This window comes from Camellia sinensis, chromosome 13, assembly GCF_055761805.1.
Source record: "Camellia sinensis isolate YWXY chromosome 13, ASM5576180v1, whole genome shotgun sequence".
NCBI classification, from domain to species: Eukaryota; Viridiplantae; Streptophyta; class Magnoliopsida; order Ericales; family Theaceae; genus Camellia; species Camellia sinensis.
In genome coordinates this window covers 83,409,185-83,431,037 of record NC_138973.1, presented here as the reverse complement: position 1 = coordinate 83,431,037, position 21,853 = coordinate 83,409,185, and the positions used below count along the sequence as shown (strand labels likewise).

The 21,853-nt window shown below is 33.1% G+C and overlaps 1 protein-coding gene across 1 annotated transcript; it reads right to left on the bottom strand.

The window, feature by feature from the left end:
* Positions 1-20,130: 20,130 nt before the first annotated feature.
* On the bottom strand, positions 20,131-21,135 carry LOC145805524 (uncharacterized). The gene is made up of 2 exons (XM_082900679.1): positions 21,089-21,135; positions 20,131-20,644 (listed from the first exon to the last, which is right to left on the bottom strand). The coding sequence occupies exons 1-2, from the start codon at positions 21,133-21,135 to the stop codon at positions 20,131-20,133; spliced, it is 561 nt and encodes a 186-aa protein (XP_082756805.1).
* Between the last annotated feature and the right edge of the window lie 718 nt (positions 21,136-21,853).

The following is a 21,853-nucleotide window of genomic DNA, read 5'->3' as shown; positions in this document are numbered from 1 at the left end:
AAACAAATTACACGTGCTTTGTTAATTGAGCAAGGCAGCCGGCTGATACTAAAATTTTGACCTGGATTCTCCCTAGTTGGAAAATCTAATTAGATGGTGGGAAAAGGCTACGGACCCCAGTGGAGGTATTGGGGTCGCATGTGATTGGTTTAAAAAAAAATTTATTATTATTTTTTTTTTTATGTTTTTCGCCAATCCCATGCTGCCACGTCTTGGGGGTGCGATCCCCACTGGGGGTCCGAAGCACAGCTCTTAGACGGTGTTGTTAGGCTTTGTAGGTCTATTACAAAGAGTGCATCGATAATTTAAATCGTTCAATAGGTAAAATTTGTTGATTATTTTATCTATATAAAAAATTATATTAATCGAATATCGATAAACACTTAATCATATCACATTTGTGCTAATAATTTATTTTTTTAATTATATTTATCGTTAACACAAATGTGATTTGATCATATGATTATAGATATCTGATTAATGTAATTTTTTACAGAAATGAATTACTCGACAAGCTTCACATATTGTCTGGATCATCAACGCGACCTCCGTTATGGGTCCACAGAGACCCAACAACTCTCTCTAATTCGATTTGGACTGAAGCGAAGTGTCTTCCTAAAATTTAGTGATATTGTGAGGTATTATTATATAGGTGATTATTCAGTATTTCCGAAGTATAGATACGTGGTACTTTATAAGGTTTTAATTGGTAGAGAGGGATAGAGACCACGATTTATGTTGGAGATGGATAATAACATAGAAACTAAGTAATTAGTGATTAACTTGGAACATAATCACGTAATATTTCGAAATTATTAAATAATTTCGTTCTTATATACTCCCAATGATAGGACACTTATTACGCTGTTTCGTAAAAAGAAATATAAAAATATGAATTTTACAGTTTCAATAAATAAAATTTGAGGAGAAATTGGTTATGATTTTTATGGTATTTAGTTAAAATTTATTGTATTATTAATTAGGATAAATTATATATACACCTCTTGAGATTTGGTTAAAATATAAATTATTCTTTGTAGTTTGAAAAATTACAAATACCTTCCTGTCTGAATTTCTTATTTAACAGAATTAATTAAAAAAATAAAATTTCTAACTGTTCACCCATACAATAATAAAATTATTTGAATTATTAATTGAAATAAAATTTTAACATTATTAAAAACTGATAATTATCTTGATGATTTATTAATAAATGACACATTTGTTATGAAATTAAAAACCTTAAAGGGTATAATATAATTTCTAAAATCTCAGGGGATAATTTGTAATTTAAGTAAATCTCAAAGGATGTATTCGTAATTTACCCTATTAATTATGACATATTTTTATATTAATTATTATATTATTTTAATTATGATAAAAGAACTCTTTCATTATGTCTTATGAATGTTTGAGTATAATTATTTTTTTAATTTTAAGTTAAAACTCATATAATTGAATTACTCCCTCGATCTCAATTTATTTGTTCATTTTGGAGAATCCAATTTATTAAGGAGATAAGCAATTATTACACATCAATTAAAAATTTAAAATCTAAAATATTTTTATCATAATACCTTTTGATTTTAAATTTTAAAATGTGTTTGTATTTGTGTATAAATGGGTAATTTTCAAATTAAAAAAAAAAATCTAATACTCAAAACAAAAAATGAATAAATGTTTTGAGACAGACCAGAACGAAAAGATGAAAAAAACAAAAAAACAAAAAAAAATACAACCAAATGAGTATAATATGGATAAAGATTGAAAATTCTAATTTTAAAACTCTAAATAGAATTTTAGTGATGTGACAAGAAATGAGGCTTACATGTAATGCGATATATATGCTTATATTTTTATTTTTTTATTTTTTTCTTTACATATTATTAGAGTTTTTGTTAAATTTTAAAATTAAATTTTTCTGTCATTATTGATATAATATTTGTAGGACAACTTTTTTTTAAGATGTATACGCATTCTCCAAATTTGAGATACCAGCTGTATTTGTCTTAGGAATAAATATAAAAAGTACCAACCGTACTAGATTAATGTGATGTTTGCATTATATTGAAATCACATCAAAAGGACATTTGTTTCAACTCTATAGAAGAGATGAAATTGAAATGACACCTATCCTACCTAATCACGTAAGAATTTCCTCCATTACACAATTTCTTTTTTTCATGTTCCTCTATAGTTTCCTTTCCTTTCTGGTAATCCTCATCTGCCTATTTAGGTCTGTTTTTAGTGGGTTTTGAAGTGATAAGAAAGAGAAAGAAAATTTGTGTTCTTAAATTTTTTATACTTAAAAAATCACATTGAAACGTCAGGAAGTTGATCACCCAAGAAACATTTTATTATTGTTTTTAGGGTAAATTACTTTTGCCCCTCGTAAGTTTACCTTTAATACAAATATTCTTTTTATGTTTTAAAAATTTTGTTTTTCTTTTTAAAATTTAAAACCACATTACAAATTGTCCTCTCTATTATTGGCCGTCAAGTTAATTAAATTTTATTGATGTCAGTAATTTGGTTTTCTTAAATATCAATTTTACACTCATTTGATTTCCTTTCTCTTGTACATTTGGGGGTGTTTGAAAGGTTTTTTCTAATTTTATTTTTTAGGCTAAAATAGTATTAAAAGAAAAAATAAATTAAAATATTCAATGACACAAAATATCACATTAAAGCCATAATCATTTTACTTTTTCTTTCACAAATATCATATCCGATTATAAAAAAATTTAATCATATTTTCAAACACAACTATTTTAACCTATTAAAATAGTCAAAAATTAAAACAATTTACTTAAATAGTCAAACGTAGCCACTATGGTTTCGTTTGGTTTAGTTTTGAAATTATGATTTGACAGTAGAGTTGTGATTTAAGTGTAGAATTATGAGTTGAATTTTGAAAAGAGTTTTGAGTTTTAGAATTTTGAGTTGTATTTTGAAATTTTTTATATTTATTTTTTTAATATTTAAAAATGTTTAAGAAAATTTTATTTTTTTTATTTTAAATGTATAATGGTTATTTAAATATTTTTTAATTTTTTAATTTTAAATACTTTATTTTGTTTTGTAAATATTTTATTCTTTTTAATATTTTAAACTTAAAACACAACTTCACATTCAAATCGTAACCACACGCATAACTCAAAACTCAATTCAAAAACAAATTTCAAAACTCATAACCAAACACATAACTCAAAACTTACAACCAAACTCTTTTCAAAATTTCAAAATTCTATTAAAAAAATTTCAAAAAAAATATTTTTAATTTTGTCCTTTAAAATTATTTTTTATTTTATATTTTTTTTTCAAAAAATATTTTTTTTTTATTTTTGAAGAAAAATATTACTTTTTATTTTTTCAAAAAATAAATTTTGTTATTTTTTAAGTATTGACCAAATAATTTGTTATGATTTAGATATATATGACGATCCAATTTTTTTTTTTAATTTTAAAAAAATAAATATTTAAAATATTAAATAATTAAAATATTTTAGAATATATTTATAAAATAAAATAAAGTATTTAAAATAAAATAATAAAATTTTGTAAATTTTTAAATATTTACAAAATATATTTAAAATATTTTTAAAAAATATAGTATACAAATGTATAAAATACAGTGCATATTAAATAAATAAATAAATAAATATTTAAAATATAAAATATTTACACTAAATTTTTTTTTAAATATTTAACAAAAATAAATTCAAAATACAACTCAAAACTCAAAATACAATTCAAAACCTTTTTCAAAACTTATAACTAAACAAATTTTCTCTTTTCAAAACTCATAACTCATAACTCAAAATATGACTCTACACTCAAATCATGATTTTAAATCACAAAATAAAAATAGTTTTTTGATTTTTTTTAAATAGAGTTTTAAAAAAAGTTTGATTTTAAATTTTGAAAAGAGTTTTGAGTTTTGTATTTGGTTATGAGTTTCAAAAATAATTTTTGAATTTAGTTTTGAATAGTTTTGAATTATGTGTTTAGTTATAAATTTTAAAAATAATTTTAATTTTTTTAATTAAAATTATAATTCTAAAGCTAAACCACTAGATTTTTTATGTTTTTTTTTGTTTTTTTTTTGTTTTTTGGCAAGGCAGCCACAAGACAACCACTATTGTTTCTCCCATTCATCATTACTAGGGCATCAGTAGCCACTACCAAAAAGAAAAGAGATGCAGATACATAACTCATATATATATATATATATATTAGGGGTGTGAGTCCACTAGATAAGTGTATTTAAAATATAAATTTTAATTTTAAATTAAAAATGTGCCCTTTATGTTATTTAAATGGTGAAAGCATTCTTCATTACTCAAATGGTCATATGTTCAAGTTTTGTGTCTCTTTTATAATTACTATTTTTTTCTTTTTAGATGAAAAAATTGACACAAGAAGAGAATGCAACTTAACAAAATGAGAGAATGAGATTCATGAAAATTAAGTTTGTTTTTTACTTTTAATAATAATATAGATAATATAAATATAAATATATGCATTTATATATAACTTTATTGGAATTTAGCAAATGAAAAATATAAAAAATTATCTTTAATACAACTATTCTAAACTCCTTTGATCCAAAAATTCCCACTCATTCAACCATTCAAGCTTCCCAACTTCAACTCACCTAAAGCATCGACAACAATTCCCATTACTGATTCAGGAGGGACTACCCCACTTACACCGGCAGCTGCATTGGCAAACCCAAATCACAATTGGCAAATTGAAAAACTCTAAGTTATGTGATTTCATGATTCAAAATAGATTTAATTATTATAAATTTTAAAACCACACAAAACAAATTAAAAAATCTAAAATTTTGAGATATTGATTCGTAATTATATTTCAAGTTTAAACAAGAAATAACAATCTTAATCAAACAATCAAAAACAAATCGATACAACAATTTAACGTAGAAAAAATTACAATTGGAACGTTTCCAATTGTGATAAAAAATCACAGGTCAAAATCACAAAACAAGCTACTAAGAAAACAAAAAAGAATTATACATGTGTACTCTCAATTTCCTAGCGAATCCATACTCGAATTGAACCAACCCCGATGTACCTTTTCTACCACCGTCTTCACCTCGAAATTGTCTTGCCAAACGTTGAATCCATAACTCTGATATCAAATCCATGACGATGAACCATCCTAGAATCCACCAAAACTTCAGACCCAAGTTCTCCGAAATCCATCGAAGAACAACTCTATCTTTTGTAAATAAAAGAAAAGAAACAAACCCCTTATTAATGTTAATATGAAGTTTATAGATCCATTGACCACTCTCAAATCATGAAGGAAACACTTATAAAAAATACCCTCCAATATAGAAAACCTTGGTACCTTTGCTCTCCTAGAATTTGGGCGGCTTAAACCCTAAAAAATGACAAATGGTGTACTTTATAGTAAATTGAATTGCGAAGACCACTCGAGCGCACATTTCACTGCTCAAGCGAACTCAATAGAACGCGTGCCCATCACTCGAGCCAAGACTCTACTGCTCAAGCACAAAATGGATTCCCTCACAAGAGTATATGAAAGCAATAGACATATGATAAGATTATCTTGAAATATGAATAGATGGAAATTTTAGTAACATGCAGCATGAATAGATGGAAATTTTAAGAACATGCAGACATACTAAAAAAAAAAAACTCTCCCTCAAAATTCTTCCCCTTTTTGTCATGAATTGTCAAAGGAAGCTCAGTCAATTAAAACAAGAGAATAAACCACACAGGTAAGGACATGTTGATGTAATAATCAATAGCATGCGAGAAATAAGCAATGCATAGCAACATGCAAACCAAAACCAATCAATATAAGTCCATGCTAAAAGAACTCCCATGCAATGATTAACCAAGCTCCTCCTCACTAAAAGCAATCACAAGCAACAAAAATAATGAACAAAAAGAAAAAGACAAAAACAATATGGTGGAGTAAGTAAGGAATTTCATATTTATACCTTAAAACACACAAGAATATCCAAGAAATACATATACTTGAAAACATAATGTGCACAACTTATAGAAGATCCCTCATGAAAGAATATGATACAACATGTGAAAAACATAGATCCCATGATAAAAGTGTATGTGTGGTTCCTGCAGTTCGACAAACACTAGATTCAAATCCTAGTAGTGATTTGATGGCTGGACCTCCGGTAAGAGAATATTCGAATGACTGAGAAAAGTCAAACCTTTAGTGATCAAGGGATATTTGTTCAGTACAGACGAAGACTCCCCCTCAGTCAATGAATAATTTTATTTTTTTTATCTTTCTTTCTTTTGCGCACTCACTGGCAGCTTTTACGCTCAAGAGTATGGAAACCTAACTAGAGATGCATGGAGAAAATAAGGATAGCTTGGTTGGTAACTCTAAGGTAGTTTTTTTCCTCATATTTTGACTACAATGACCCGAGGGGAATGCCATGGAGATGCAAAAAAATGATAGAGGGTTAAGAAACTCAATATCACTCAAGATATGCTAGCATTGGCCAATTTCTCAAGAAAAACATATGAAACACTGCTAGTAGTCCATAAAGAACTTTACTCACTTATGCAGAAGGGTCCGGTATTTGCTAATCCAATAGTATGTATAGAATGAGATATATTGATCAAAGTACACACAATCCGAAATGAGCAATGACATAGATAGCGCACATACATTAACAAGTAATAGATATTCTCATCAATTTCAGTATGCACCAAGAACTTCTCAAAAATTTCAAGCTTGCAAAACCATACTAAGAAAAAAAATTGAATTTTTTTGAATAAAACAAAGTAAGAAAGAAAACGAACAAGCACACACAAACGACCCAAAAATAAGAAAGACAAACAAAAATAAACTCAAAAAAAATAATAAAAATTGAATAATCAAATTAACCCAAGTCAAGCTTTCTCACCCATACCGCTTTAGTATGAACAATGTAGTGAGTATTGTGGCTCTTAGGTGATGTCTTGATGTTATTGTTCCCTTCCCCTTCAATGTGAACCTATCTCGATTTGGTTTCCAACCTTCTACTCCAAGGTCTAGGCAAATGCAAACTAGCTTCATGTTTAGTCTCGAGCAAATCAAACCAATAAAATGTCTCCTACCCCATGAGGTATTAGAATTTCTTTTACATCTATGAGACACTCTCCCATACAACTCATAACAATAAGGGCGAATATGATCATACATACTACAATGATGACAAGTAAAAACAAGGTGTACCTTATTTTCTTTGACCTTACTAACTCTAGGAAGATTGAAAAGTCTATCCTTATGTTGAATCGCTTACTCTTCCTTTCTTTGAGTTCTTGTATTATCAGATGTCAATGCACTCCATTTTTGTTCTTTGTCACCACAAAAGCCAGTGCCACTCTTGTCATAACACATTTGTTGAGACCCAATGATATTGTCCAAAGTCTTTGATCCTTTGTTCCAAAGACCAATAATAGCTATAGCACACTCGAGCTCTTCCTCTTTCTTGATGACTAGCTCTTCCAAGGTAGCTTAAGAAATCTTGAGAGTTTCAATATTTTCTTCATATGTTGCATAGATTTGTTGTAGCTCATTATTCTCTATCTCACAAGTCAAGAGTTTTGCACAAAAAGCTTGTCGATCATTAGAGATCTTGATGGCATCATTTTTTACCTCGGAAATCTCCTTCTTTAATTTGACATTCTCAATTTCATAAGCTTTGAGTTTGATAGTGAGTTTGTCATTCAACTTAAATAAATTAAGAGATTCCTTGTACAACTTTTCGTAACCTTGTTGAAGCTCTTTATTATCTACTTCATCATCACTGAAAAATCTAGAAATTCCCTAGATGATGATTTGTGATTATGTATCAATATTAAGCAGTCCCAATTAAACAATCAAGAAAAATCGACACAACGATTTTATGTGCAAAAACCACAATTGGAAACCTCCAATTGTGATAAAACAACTACGGGCAACAGCCACAAAACAATCCACTAAGAAGATATAAAGGAATCACACAGGTATACTTTCAATTACCTAGTGAATCCACGCCCGAATTGAACCAACCTCTATGTACCTCTTCCAACCCCGTCTTCACCTCGGAATTGTCTTGACGATGAGCCACTCCGGAATCCACCAAAGCTTCAGGCTCGAATACTTCAGAATCCACCGAAGAACAACTCTCTCTTTTGTGTAGAACAAACAAATAATCCTTTGATGTATACTCTTTAAACCATGAGTTGAATACTCAATCAAAACATCAAAAAAACTAGCAAAATATCCCTAGATATAAACCCTAGAACCCAAGAAGAAGATCTGGAGAAGTAATCCTAAAACCTGACTGAAACACGTACTTATAGAAATCTAAATTGCGATGCTCACTCGAGCGAAGACTCTCTCGCTCGAGCGAGAAACCAAAGACGCGTGTTTTCCATAAGTGGCTTCGCTCGAGCCACGCACCCTTCGCTCGAGTGTACATTCATCTCTTTTAGGCTTTTACATAGACGCAGCCTTCGCTCGAGCGAGCACTCATTCGCTCGAGCGAGCAACATGCAACTTCGAATGCAAAATTGCATTGTGCTTCGGAGGCGCTGCCCCTCGACCCGCTGTGGCGCTGCCTCGGACCCGCCAAGGGGTGCTGCCCCCTAGACCCCCGCGAGCTGACCGGGCAGCTCGATCCCCGTCATAATCAGCGAAGTGGCAATCTTGAAAGTATTAACATCACAAACTTCTCTGCAATGCACAATTCGGGTTGGATTCGCATCTAAACACTCATAGCCTCACTGAAATAAAAAGTGCGAAAATAAGTACAACTGAAAGGAGTTTTGTCAAACAGGATTGCCAAGAATAAAAACCTAACAGCTCTCTTAGGATTCATTATCAGTGACATTCTCAATCTGCCTCTTGGGATACTTCATTCGTTCTTTAGCTCTAGAAGTTGCCATGAAAGCAAGAAATTGTCCATACTTGTAACACCCCGAATAATACCTTTTTATAGAAATTATACGACAATCTATTTTTGAATCCCCTAAGCTAAATTAGTTACCTTATAAAAAAAATAGTTAAGTTGACACTTGGAAAAGAATATTTAATTTTATAGATATATGTGATAAAATGTAATTTAATTTAAAATTAGAGATCATTGTATGTTATCAAAAGATGATGATGTGATTATTATATTATTTGGGCCCAAGTGTAATTATTTAACAAGAAATTGGCAGGTGGCACTAATAAGATAAGTATAACTTGCTGGATGTTGGACAAATGCTTTAAGAGGACATTGCTGGAGGCACCCAAAATATGCCAGCTGTGAAGGTAATGATTAAGGGATAATTAGGCTTAGAGGCATTAGCACTTTGGCCAAGTATATAAAAGGGTGAGGTAATAAACGAAGGCAACAACAAAATAATAAAGAAAAGAAAGTAGAAGCAAGGAGTGGGGCTCAGAGAATCGGCGGAAACAGAAAATAAATAGTAAGAGTCAACGCTAAGGTGAGTTATATTATATCTTGAGTAATTATAAATTACTTTATTGTTTTATGAATTATTTTATGTAAATCATGTTTTATAAATTATATTAACATTTCAACTATGTCATTTATTTTATGAACTCTATTTGTTTAAAAGAAGAAACCCATTGATATAAACTGTTTATGATTTTGGAGCATTGATATTTGAAAATGTATTTTGTAAGTACCACCACGGAGGTCCTATATCTTGGGGGACTTAAATAACTATTGGCCCTCTGAATTGTCACTTTAGTGACCCTCTTACTGTCCTATGCCTTGGGGACTTAAAATAACCATTGGCTTTCTAATTAGTCACTTTATATGACCCTCTGTTTGTTATAGATCCACTAATCCTCTGTTTTGTTCTGTTCTGTTGTCACCTTTGCGACCCTCTAAAAGTTCCATGCTTGGGGACTTAAATATCTGGCCCTCTAAAGGTCCCATGTCTGGGGGACTCAAATATCCATTGACCCTCTATTTTGTTTTGTACCGTGGTTATGATTATTTTACTTATATGATTTTTGTATTATGCTTTTGTTATTTAAAATGATTTATACCAAATTATTCGCTATTTAGCCTAAATATTATCCATTGTGACTTTTATACCCTTATACTCTCAGTATAATATTTCTCACTCTGCCATATGATTATAGCTGTTAAATACTTTAATGTGATAAGGCTTAGGGAGGGGTTTTAACCCCTTGTTCATAAGTTGGAAGTTGCAGGACCAAGGCGTGGAGTAGGCACATGACAATTTGTGAACTTAGTCTAGCCCTAACTATGTAAATAAATAAAAGCTCTAACTACAACAAATTGGGTCTTGAATGACATTTTTTTTTTTTTGTCTCCGAAGAACTAATTTCGTCATTATATATATTTATGAGGAAATATTTTCCTCACCAGTTTCGTCATTGAATCTGTCACTAAAAATGACTGTGACAAAAAATAATTTCGTCACCAATAACATTACTTTAGTGACGAAATTTTTTATCACCAATAAGACAACATTTTATCGCCAAAAATCATCATTTTTGTCACCAAACAATTACTCAGTACCGTATATAAAACTTTAGTTGACGAATAAATTTGTCACATATGTTGATCATTGGTGAGGAAATAATTTTGTCACAGTAAGACGTAAAGTTGACGAAATTTTTCATCTCCAAAAGTTAGACATGGGTGACGAAATATATTTCATGGCAAAAAGATGTATACGTGACAAAATTTTTAGTCACCAAACAACAAAATCAACAAAACTTTTCATATATAAGTTGCGATAAATTTCATCACAAAACTTATTGTTCCCTATTTTATAATTCAATTTAAATTATTATTTCATAAATATCTCTACTCATATCTCAATAGCCTTCAAATATACTAAGAAATCATTAGCTATTATACATCACTCCACAAAACAATTCAGTAACCAATTTATATTATAAATCAAAATATATCCATCAAACAAATTTAATAATAATTCATTAAGTATAACAAAAACACCATCACAACTAATCTCAAAATGAACTAAGTATTAGTCGACAAAAAAAATAACACTTGATCTTGATTTACAAGTAGAACTAAGTATCAATCCATAAAAAATATCAACAGTTGATCTTGATTTGTAAGTATGCTTCCAAATGTCATCAAAACCCAATTTGCAAAGAAAACAAAAAAGAAAAACATTAATATATTATCAATTACATCTAAACTAATATATAAATAATTTTATTTTATAAATCAATTTAGCAAAAATGCATTCTTTTTTTAATATTGGACTTTCATCTGTCCTAAATCACAAAAAACAGTTGATCTAACTAGGGGCAAGTGAATCATGTGAAATAAACACATATTGAAAAATCTAGAAATCCCCTAGATATTGATTTGTGATTTTGTATCAATTTTAAGCAGTATATAACAATCCCATTTAAACAATCAAGACAAATCAAAACAACGATTTTAACGTGAAAAAACCACAATTGGAGCACCTCCAATTGTGATAAAAAAAAAAACCACGGGCAACAGCCACAAAACAATCCACTAAGAAGATATAAAGGAATTACACATGTATATTCTCAATTACCTAGTGAATCCACGCCCGAATTGAACCAACCCCTATGTGCCTCTTCCAACCCCGTCTTCACCTCGGAATTGTCTTGACGATGAGCCACTCTAGAATCCACCAAAGCTTCAAGCTCGAATTCCCCAGAATCTACTGAAGAACAACTCTCTTTTGTGTAGAATAAACAAACAAACCTTTGATGTATGCTTCTTTAACAATGAGTTGAATACTCAATGAAACATCAAAGAAAACTAGCAAAATAGCCCCAGATATAAACCCTAGAACCCAATAGAAGAAGATCTGGAGGCGTAATCCTAGTTTTGGACTAAAACAAATACTTATAGAAATCTGGGACTGCAAAGCTCGCTCGAGCAAAGACTCTCTTGCTCGAGCGAGGAACCAAAAACGCGTGTTTTCCATAAGTGGCTTCGCTCGAGCCAAACAACCCGTGCTCGAGCGTGAAATCATCTCTTTCAGGTTTTTATACGGACGCAGCCTTCGCTCGAGCGAGCAAGGGTGGATAGGCAACTTCGAATGCAATTTTGCATTTTTCTTCGGGGGCGCTGCCCCTCGACCCCGCCTGGCCGCTGCCCCGGACCCGCCAAGGGGCGCTGCCCCCTCGACCCCCGCGAGCTGACCGGGCATCTTGATCCCCGTCATAATCAGCGAAGTGGCAATCTTGAAAGTATTAACATCACAAACTTCTCTGCAAGGCATAATTCGGGTTGGATTCGCATCTAAAAACTCATATCCTCATTGAAATAAAAAATGCGAAAGCAAGTACAACTGAAAGGAGTTTTGTCAACTAGGATTGCCAAGAATAAAAACCTAACACATATGAACTTGCCAATGTTGAAAACAATCAAGCAACATGATGATTTTTATTGTTATATAGAATTGTTTAATGAAACTTGAAAATTGGAATCAAAGGTGGTCCACTATTATGAAAGCATCATACTCAGGTGGTGAGCAACTAACCAAAAACATAATAAAACAACTACAAATAAACATAGGAAGGAATGAAACCAATGTACACCCCCTAAGTTGTCATCCCTTGAACTAGCATATATTCCATTCGTACTGTGAGTTTCCAAACCAAAAGTCTCGTGCTTATACTGTGAGTTTCTACAAGTCACTTTTGTCCTTAATAAGGTGTTCAAACCAATTCCTAGGCATTTTTCATGATTATTACACTATTTTCCCTATTTTAAAGCTAAAGAGTTCAAAAAATGTAAGTTTGAGCTTACTTTTTAAATCGGGAGTCTAGTGCTTGTTCGGTGAGTTTGTGTAAGTCACTTTGGTCCTTACTAAGGTGTTTGAACTAATCATTGGGTATTTCTATGGCTAATTCAAAATTTTCCCTCTGGATGCCAATTTTCAACCTTAAGTGTTCAAAAAATGTACCCACCCAAAAAAAGTGTTTAAAAAATGCAGATTTGAGCTTAATTTTAAAATAGGGAATCCTATGATTGTTCCATGAGTTTCTACAAGTTAGTTTGATCCTCACTAAGTTGTTCGTACTGATTCTTGGGCATTTTCCGTGACTATTTCACGATTTTACCCTCTAAATGTTTATTTTCAAGCATAAATACTAAAAAAAATATTTTGTTCTTACTTATATGCTTACTTTTGGTTGGCAAGAAGCCAACAACAACAAAAGACAATCAAAACAACAAACACTAACAAAACCTTGCTTCCCCTGTTTCAAAGTCGAGCTAAAAGCAACAAACAATACTTAAGACCTAAACCAACAACATCAAACCTGCCATATAAGCACCATAAATTAGCACCCAAACACAACAATCAAACCAGCCCCAATGCAGTAGCAATCATGCCACAAAGTGTTTAATGCTACTTGGATATTTTTGGTACTGTTGCTGGTAACATCAAGCATCTAGTTTTGTTTATTCCCAGCTAGGTTGGGTCTATACTAAAGGCTACTATGGACTGCACAAGAATAAGGTTAGAGTGCCATGTGTTGGACCATTTGTTAGAAGTGGCTACATATGTGTTGTGTCTTGATACATAGTTCTAACTTGCATTCTATTAATTTCCTTTTAGTTTCTTGATTTCTTACTTCTCTTAAATTTTTTTCTTATTTTAATTGACCATATACATAAGCGATTAAGAGATTTTATTAGCAAAAATCAAGATTAATATTGAACTTGATGTTAGCATAATCTCAATGTCATTACCCTTGAAGTAGTACTAAAACTACTTTTATTTTATTTTATTTGGTTATTTTCTTCACAAAGTGGATGATATATTGATTCCAAATAATAAAGTTGTAATAGTGGAAAACAAAAGGACAAAAAGGGAAGTCAGAGATATAAGATTTGCAAACATGAAAATTTGACCACCATCTACAATTTAAACTACCAATAAGCACATATAATGCTAAAGACATAACTGACAGATTTTAAAGGGTTCTAGCAATTGATGGGGCTTGCTTTGGGGGGTTGTGTTTAGGTAGTGTGAGTAAGGGCTACTTTGGGGGCTGTGTTTAAGTGGTGTGAATCTTTTCGTAGTCTAGATTTGTGTTCTATTTTTAAACCTAAAGTGTTATGTTTTACATTGTTATAGAAATGTATTGCATATTGTAAGTTTATATAATCTTAGGTTGTTGACACATGTTATTCAAGTTAAATAAAATAAATCAGTTTAATGAGGTGTCAAATTTACCTCTATTTCAACCGAGAGAAGTTTCATCCTCCTTTACACCCGATGCATCCTCCCCAACACTGTTGCTTGGAACTAACCCCGGAATGCTTGCTAGATCTATTCATTTTTTTCACTTTCACAAGCATTATAGAATATGAATAACCACATAGAAATTGTTGGGTATGTATGCAAACAACCTTCCTTGTGGAGGGATTCAAATATATGGTGGACATTGCAGCTAATTTAAAAAATAAGATGAGAAGTCCAAGAAAATAAACATGATAGTTTTAAGCCAAGTAACTACAAGAAAAATTGTGTACATAAAGCACAATAACATATGCGAAAAGAGAGAAGATTCTAAAGCATACATTTACCAATCGGCTAATGAAAGGCAAACCTCAAAATGCCGCTGGGCATTAGAAATCAAATATGGTAAGTTATAAGATGGCATAAGAAGACTTCATATAGAGTAAGGAACAATGCTACGTACCCTAATGTACTGATGGGGTAAATAAAAGCCACTACATCACTGTATAAATTAATTTTATTCAGGAAATTCAAAAAAAAATAAAATTTATTATACAATATATAAATTTATAAAGGATAAAATTAAATAAAAATATATGGTAAATTTTGAACTTAAACTTGCAAATTAAACATGCAAACCTTGTATCCTTTTCCTACCATAACACATTCAAATCAAATAAAACTGGGAAAATTTAGGAGATTCATAATCCACACAAAATCATATAAAAAATAAATAAATCAAAGGTTGAACAAAATATTTAGAACTAACTAGCCGTTGAATAAAATAATACAACAAGGGTAAGATTTATTTAAAATATTAAATTCAATTTTTTTAATAAAATAATAACATATTTAGAACTGACATAGATAAGATTTATTTAATTTTAAATTTGATTTTTTTTTCCCTTTAGAAATAATTGTAATTGGTATAATTAATCATAGTCTATATACAATTCATAACTTTGGCAAACAACCATCCATTAATTTCAAATAACTCATCAAATAAATAGGCTTTTTGAGTTTTTGAGGTAAAGACAATCATCTATTAGTTTAAATAATTCACCACATCAGCCATTTATTAGTTTTGAATCTTTATTGAATTTTGTTGAGTCCTTTTAAATTTAGGTGGATTTTGTTATGGACTAATATAATAGCTAAAAATATTTTGTAGCCTTTTTTTTTAAATCAATTTCTCGCACCCATGACCCTATATTCTTCAAATATAGAATAGCAATTTTGGGCATTTAAAACCGTAGAAATCATTGTCATCGTATATCCTTTTCAATTTACTACATTCTTTTTAATTTTTGTATGATATATAACAAGTTAATGTATTTCCTAAACAGAGAGCCATTAATCCATCTTCATGGGTGATCTCTTGCTTAAGGATAAGATTGCACCAACTCAGTTCCATACAAATTCTTATCAAATCTAGAACTAGACAAACCTGGGTCAATGCTAGAATTCCAACCCAAAACTGAGTGGAGGAACAATGTATTAATATAAATAAAACCAACCCAAAATTCCTTGGGTGGGATACTGTAGACACCCCAATTTGACGCCCTAAGACTTGGGCACTTTCTTTTGATTACCCGATGATGACAATTAGAATGTATTTCTCACAAAGTCCTCAACAAGAAAAATGGAATTTCAGCTTTAATCCCAACCTTCATACATTTTTGGCCAAACTATTTTAGACCTTAAAACCCTCTTTTCAAAATATTTTTCTCAATGTTTCTACGATGTTCCGAGGCTCCCATTTCAATAAAAATATTGCACTTTTCAGTAAACCGAGTAAGGACAAAATAGAAATAAATGGAAGGGAGGTGAACTCTTTAAAAAAATATTTAAAACATCTTCTTTATAGGTTTGGATAGGTTTGGATTTGAAGGAAACAAGAGGGGATAGAAGAAAACTAGTTTAGGGAAAGGATGAGCATCAAATTGTTAAGAAGGAAATGAACAGCCTTCACTAAATTAGACATGTCTCTTTGTACACTTGAATTTTAAATGTGAGGCCACAATCATTGGAAAGTAGACTTCTGAGGCTTCAATTTATACCCAAGAACCACCTAAAATCAAGTCCGGATAAAGGAGATATGCCCATTTGAAGTTGGGCTTAAGAGCAGATTTTGTTGTCCTGGCTCGAGGGAAGTGAACAGACTTCACTAAATTAGGCATATCTCTTTGTATACTTAGAATTTAAATGTGAGGCCACAACCATTGGAAAGTAAACTTCTGAGGCTTCAATTTAGACTCAAGAACCACCTAAAATCAAGTCTGGATAAGGGAGACATGCCATTTGAAGTTAGGCTTAAGAGCAGATTTTGTTGACCTGGCCCGAGAGAACTGAACAACCTTTACTAAATTAGGCATATCTCTTTGTACACTTGGAATTTAAATATGAGACCACCACCATTGGAAAGTAGACTTTTGGGGTTTCAATTTAGACCCAAGAACCACCTAAAACCAAGTCTAGATAAGGGCGATATGCCCATTTGAAATTGGGCTTAAGAGCAGATTTTGTTGACATGGCCCCAGAGAAATGAATAGCTTTCACTAAATTAGGCATATCTCTTTGTACACTTGAAATTTGAATGTGAGGCCACCACCATTGGAAAGTGGACTTTTGGGGCTTCAATTTAGTCCCAATAATCACCTAAAACCATGTCCGGATAAGAGAGATATATCCATTTGAAGTTGGGCTTAATAGCAGATTTTGTTGACTAGGCCCAAAACAGCAGCAACCTCGTTTTTCTTGGTTTTGGTTTGGTTGAGACACCCCATTGAGCCATTTTTTGATCCAGTCAAGTGCACCTACTCATCCCCCAACATCCCCACTCACCATCTAGTTTCATAATCACACCCCACCATCTCTACTCACCATTTACTTTCATAATCACACATCACCATCCCCACTCGCCATCTACTTTCATAATTACACCCCACCATCTATACTCACCATCCACTTTCATAATCACATCCCACCATCCCCACTCACCATCTACTTTCCTAATCACACCCCACCATCCCCACTCACTAACCACTTTCGTAATTACACCCTACCATCCCTACTCACCATCTGCTTTTATAATCACATCCCACTATGTCACGACCCCATTCCGCCCCTAGTAGAATGATGCCGTGATGGCCATTAATCCAAAATTACCAAAGGCCAACTTACAAAGATTCACACACAATCAGAGTATACATATGGGGCTTACATGTGCGGAAGTAATAAATTTAAATCTAAGTAGTCCATAAGAGCTGTGTATAGATCAAATGAAATGACATACATCTTAACATGGTTTCACAACTTGAATACAAAATAAAATAGAGTACATATTATATCTTGATTAAAAGGCTTCTCAAGCTGAAATATACAAAAGAAATGAATTACAAACTAAGAAACATAATCTTCAAGATGATACAAAACATCTTGCAAATAACATCTTAGGCTTCACTGCCTTCTTGCTTGCCACCTACATAGATATAAAGGGAAGGGTGAGCTTGGATACTCAGTGAATGATATTAGTAATAAAGGTTTGAATGAATGATATCCGAGATCTTTATCAAAACAATACATATCATAGCTTGTAACAAAACATGGGATGAATCAAGTCCATCAATCAAAGTCCTTCAAAGCTTCTTGGGATGTTTAATAACATCTACATATTACAAAGGATGACATTCCTGACAAAACAAAGGAATAACTGACCCGAATCAAGCACACTCGTTCACGACCGTCGGTGGCCGACCCAGAATCGGTTAGACAACCCACGCGGAAAATAGTCAGTGGCAAAACAAGGGAATAGTCGACCCGGAATCGATTAGACAAACCTACCCGTACAAGACCGTCGGTGGCAAGGGAGATATCTCAAACAAGGGTACTAGTTGCATTATAGTTCCCTAGCACTAAGGACTTTCCAAGAATGTCATCAAAACGAAAGTAATACTTGATACAAAAATTAGAGAATAATCATTCATGCTTGATCAAATACTTTTTCAAAACAAAGCAAAGCAAAGCTTTTATCAAAACATTATAACATAGCTTTATTAAAAATACCACCCACTTACCTCTTCGGGTGTAGGGATTAAGGTAAGAATCCAAGACTTACAATCAGATAGCAAAGTCTATTGAATGCATTTCAAGAAGATAAGAAGAAATGCTCAAAGATGGTTGTGCAATGCATTTTTAAAACAAGCTTTACATAATGAAAATGATCCTGGCATTTCTTTCCAAAACCAAGTCAAGACAAAGAAAAACATGCTGGGAGTTAAATCACTGTTTTTCATCTAGAGAAAACATGATGGGTACCAACCAGGTCTTGGAATGGATGCACAGAGGTGATCTAGGCTAAAATGACCTAGCTGGGTGAACTCAGGAGGTCTTGGCCGAGGTGTGGTTACCTAGGCTTCGGTGTGCAGCTGTCTGCCAAGGTGTTACAAGGTGCCGGCAAGGGTGTACCATGGTCGGCCTAGGTGTGCAGTGGTTAGCCTAGGTATGCATGCAAGATAGACTAATGGTGCAAGTGATCATGCAAGGTAGGCCAAGATGAGATACAATGCTTGGCCTAGGTGTGAGATCTAGGCAAAAGTGGGTCTCAGTGACCACACTTAGGCAAATGAAGTCTGGAAATCTGGGTTTCCTCTTGAAGAACATGAAGAACATAAACATGAAGAACATGAATGCTAAAATCATAACTTTTATTCCAAAATCTGAGATTTCATGAGATGAGTTCAAAAACATGGACCTGGGTACCCGTACTTGGAGATTTCATGAAAACAAACACAAAAATATGGAACTTGTTACAAACTTTCGGATCAAAACATGGTTTTTCTTCAAGAACACAAGAACATCATTTTCTCTTTCTAAAACCAAACTTTAAATCAATGCATGGCTTATGAATCATGCTAGATCATGCAATGCGATTACATCAACATAAAGAACGACAAGAGTAGATCAAGAATCTAACCTCAAAATGCAAATCCATCAGTTCAAACTCTAAGGATCAAGCTTGGAAATCTAGCTCTCTCTCTAAGAACTTCTTCCTCTTCTTCCTAGAGCTTCTCTCTCTACAAGGCTAGGATATGACAAAATGATATGAGTTTCTTAGCTAGCACCTAACTTAACCCTCTGCTGGGACACGTGGCAACGCCGGATTGGATAACCTCAAAAAGGTGCCAGAATGACAAGACAAGAGTATGACAAAGTGTGTATAACAAGTAAGGTGGCATGGGCACTCTGGCAAGTAATGATCTCAGATTAGGACAAGGCTTCAGGCAAAAGGTTTCAATAATCTCGGCTAGGAAGGATAACACTTGGCCTAGTTGTGCCACACCTCGGTCTAGGTCATACAAGTCCAGGAACAAGATCACTAGGTGCAAGGATCAAAGATCTAGAACGCTTAGATGATAACATCTCGGCCTAGATAATACACACCTCGGACTAGGTGATGCACACTTCAGCCTAGATGATGACATCTCGGCCAATATGCCTAGGTGACGGGGGAGGTCAACCAAGGTGGTTCCAAGATGGTCTTAGGTGTAAGAGGTTCAAAGGTATGACCTAGGCTTGAGATGACTTAGGCTTAACATGACCTAGGCTTAATATGATCTAGGCTTGAGACAGCAAGCAAGGAACAAAGCATGCATATAACACTTAGGCAAAACACATAAGCACAAAACAAGACAGGAACTTTTAGTTAGGCAAAACAAGTCAAAGTCTACAAATACAAGCTTAACAAGACAAAATCATACGAATGCACATGAACATGACTAAGACAAGAATGTGGGTTATTACAGTCTACCCTCCTTAGAGAAGTTTGGTCCCCAAACTTAAGTTACCTTGCCCCAAAACAACTCCGGATGTCAGATTCTCATCTCTTCTTATCATCTTTAGCCTTTTCCTTGGGACAATCCTTAATACGATGACCCATCTCACTGCATTCAAAACATGCTCCAGATACCCGATAACAAACCCCAAAATGTTGCTTCCCGTAACTTGTACATGTCGGCCTAGTGCCACCTTCCTGATTCGTGTTATTGGAATTGCCCACATTTGCCTTTTTCTCGACATCACACGGGTCTTGGCGATTGTCATAGGTCTGCCTCTTTCTCTTATTCTCTCTCAAACTCTGACTTCTGTTCAAGTTAGCTTCTGCCAGTATAGCTTTATCTAACACTCCGGCATAAGTCAGCATGTTGAGCATATTAACCCGATCTTGTATTGGTCCCCGAAGTCCACTCTCAAACTTCTTAGCTTTCCTGTATTCGTTATTGACCATGTGGGGTGCATACCTTGCCAACTCGGTGAAAGCACGATCATATTCAGCCACTGTTTTGTTACCCTGTGTCAAAGTCTGGAATTCTGTGGTCTTGCGATCTCGGATACTAAGAGGGAAATGCTTGTCATAGAATAACTCCAAAAATCTGGCCCAAGTCAAGTCTGGATTACCTTCTCGGATCATCATCCACCACCTATGAGCATCGCCGTCCAGTGTGAATGCTGCCAATGACACCTTCTGAGCGTCGGTGCTAGGAAAGATCTCAAACAACTTCTCCATTTCAAGAACCCATGCTTCTGCCTTCATTGGCTCTATACCTCCATGGAATTTTGGTGGATTCATCTTCTTGAATTCTTTGACTAAGGTCAGCGTGCCATCCCCATACAAAGCTGGTTGCGGAGGCATTTGTGGTACTGGAGGAGGTGGAGGTGGAACTGTATGTCGGCCATCTGTCTGCTCAGCCTAAGTAGATGTAGTACTAGTGTTCTGTTGCCTTGCTTGCCTCAACTCATGGGCCAAACCCTCTACCATCCTTTCTAATCTGTCTAACCTGTCCTCAGATTGATCTTGGCTAATTGAAGGTCTTCCCCTTCTCATGATGCTAGGAGTATGCAAAATGTGACTTTAAAACAAAATGAACAAAGAGACATATATGCAAGTAAATATGATCATGCCGAAATGATGCACATCTTGTCAAGTAGCAAGCAATGTAATGCAGTCCTAACATCATTCTAAAGGAAATCCTATGCTCTTTAGGACTCAAAGTGTGTGCGAATAACGTATTATAAGGAACTTGTGCTTTGATATCATTTTGTCACGACCCCATTCCGCCCCTAGTAGAATAGTGTCGTGATGGCCAGTAATCCGAGATTACCAAAGGCCAACTTACAAAGATTCACACACAATCAGAGTATACATATGGGGCTTACATGTGCAGAAGTAATAAATTTAAATCTAAGTAGTCCATAAGAGCTGTGCATAGATCAAATGAAATAACATACATCTTAACATGGTTTTACAACTTGAATACAAAATAAAATGGAGTACATATTACATCTTGATCAAAAGGCTTCTCAAGCCGAAATATACAAAAGAAATGAATTACAAACTAAGAAATATAATCTTCAAGATGATACAAAACATGAATCAAAACATCTTGCAAATAACATCTTAGGCTTCACCGCCTTCTTGCTTGCCACCTACATAGATATAAAGGGAATGGTGAGCTTGGATACTCAGTGAATGATATTAGTAATAAAGGTTTGAATAAATGATATCCAAGATCTTTATTTAGACAATACATATCATAGCTTGT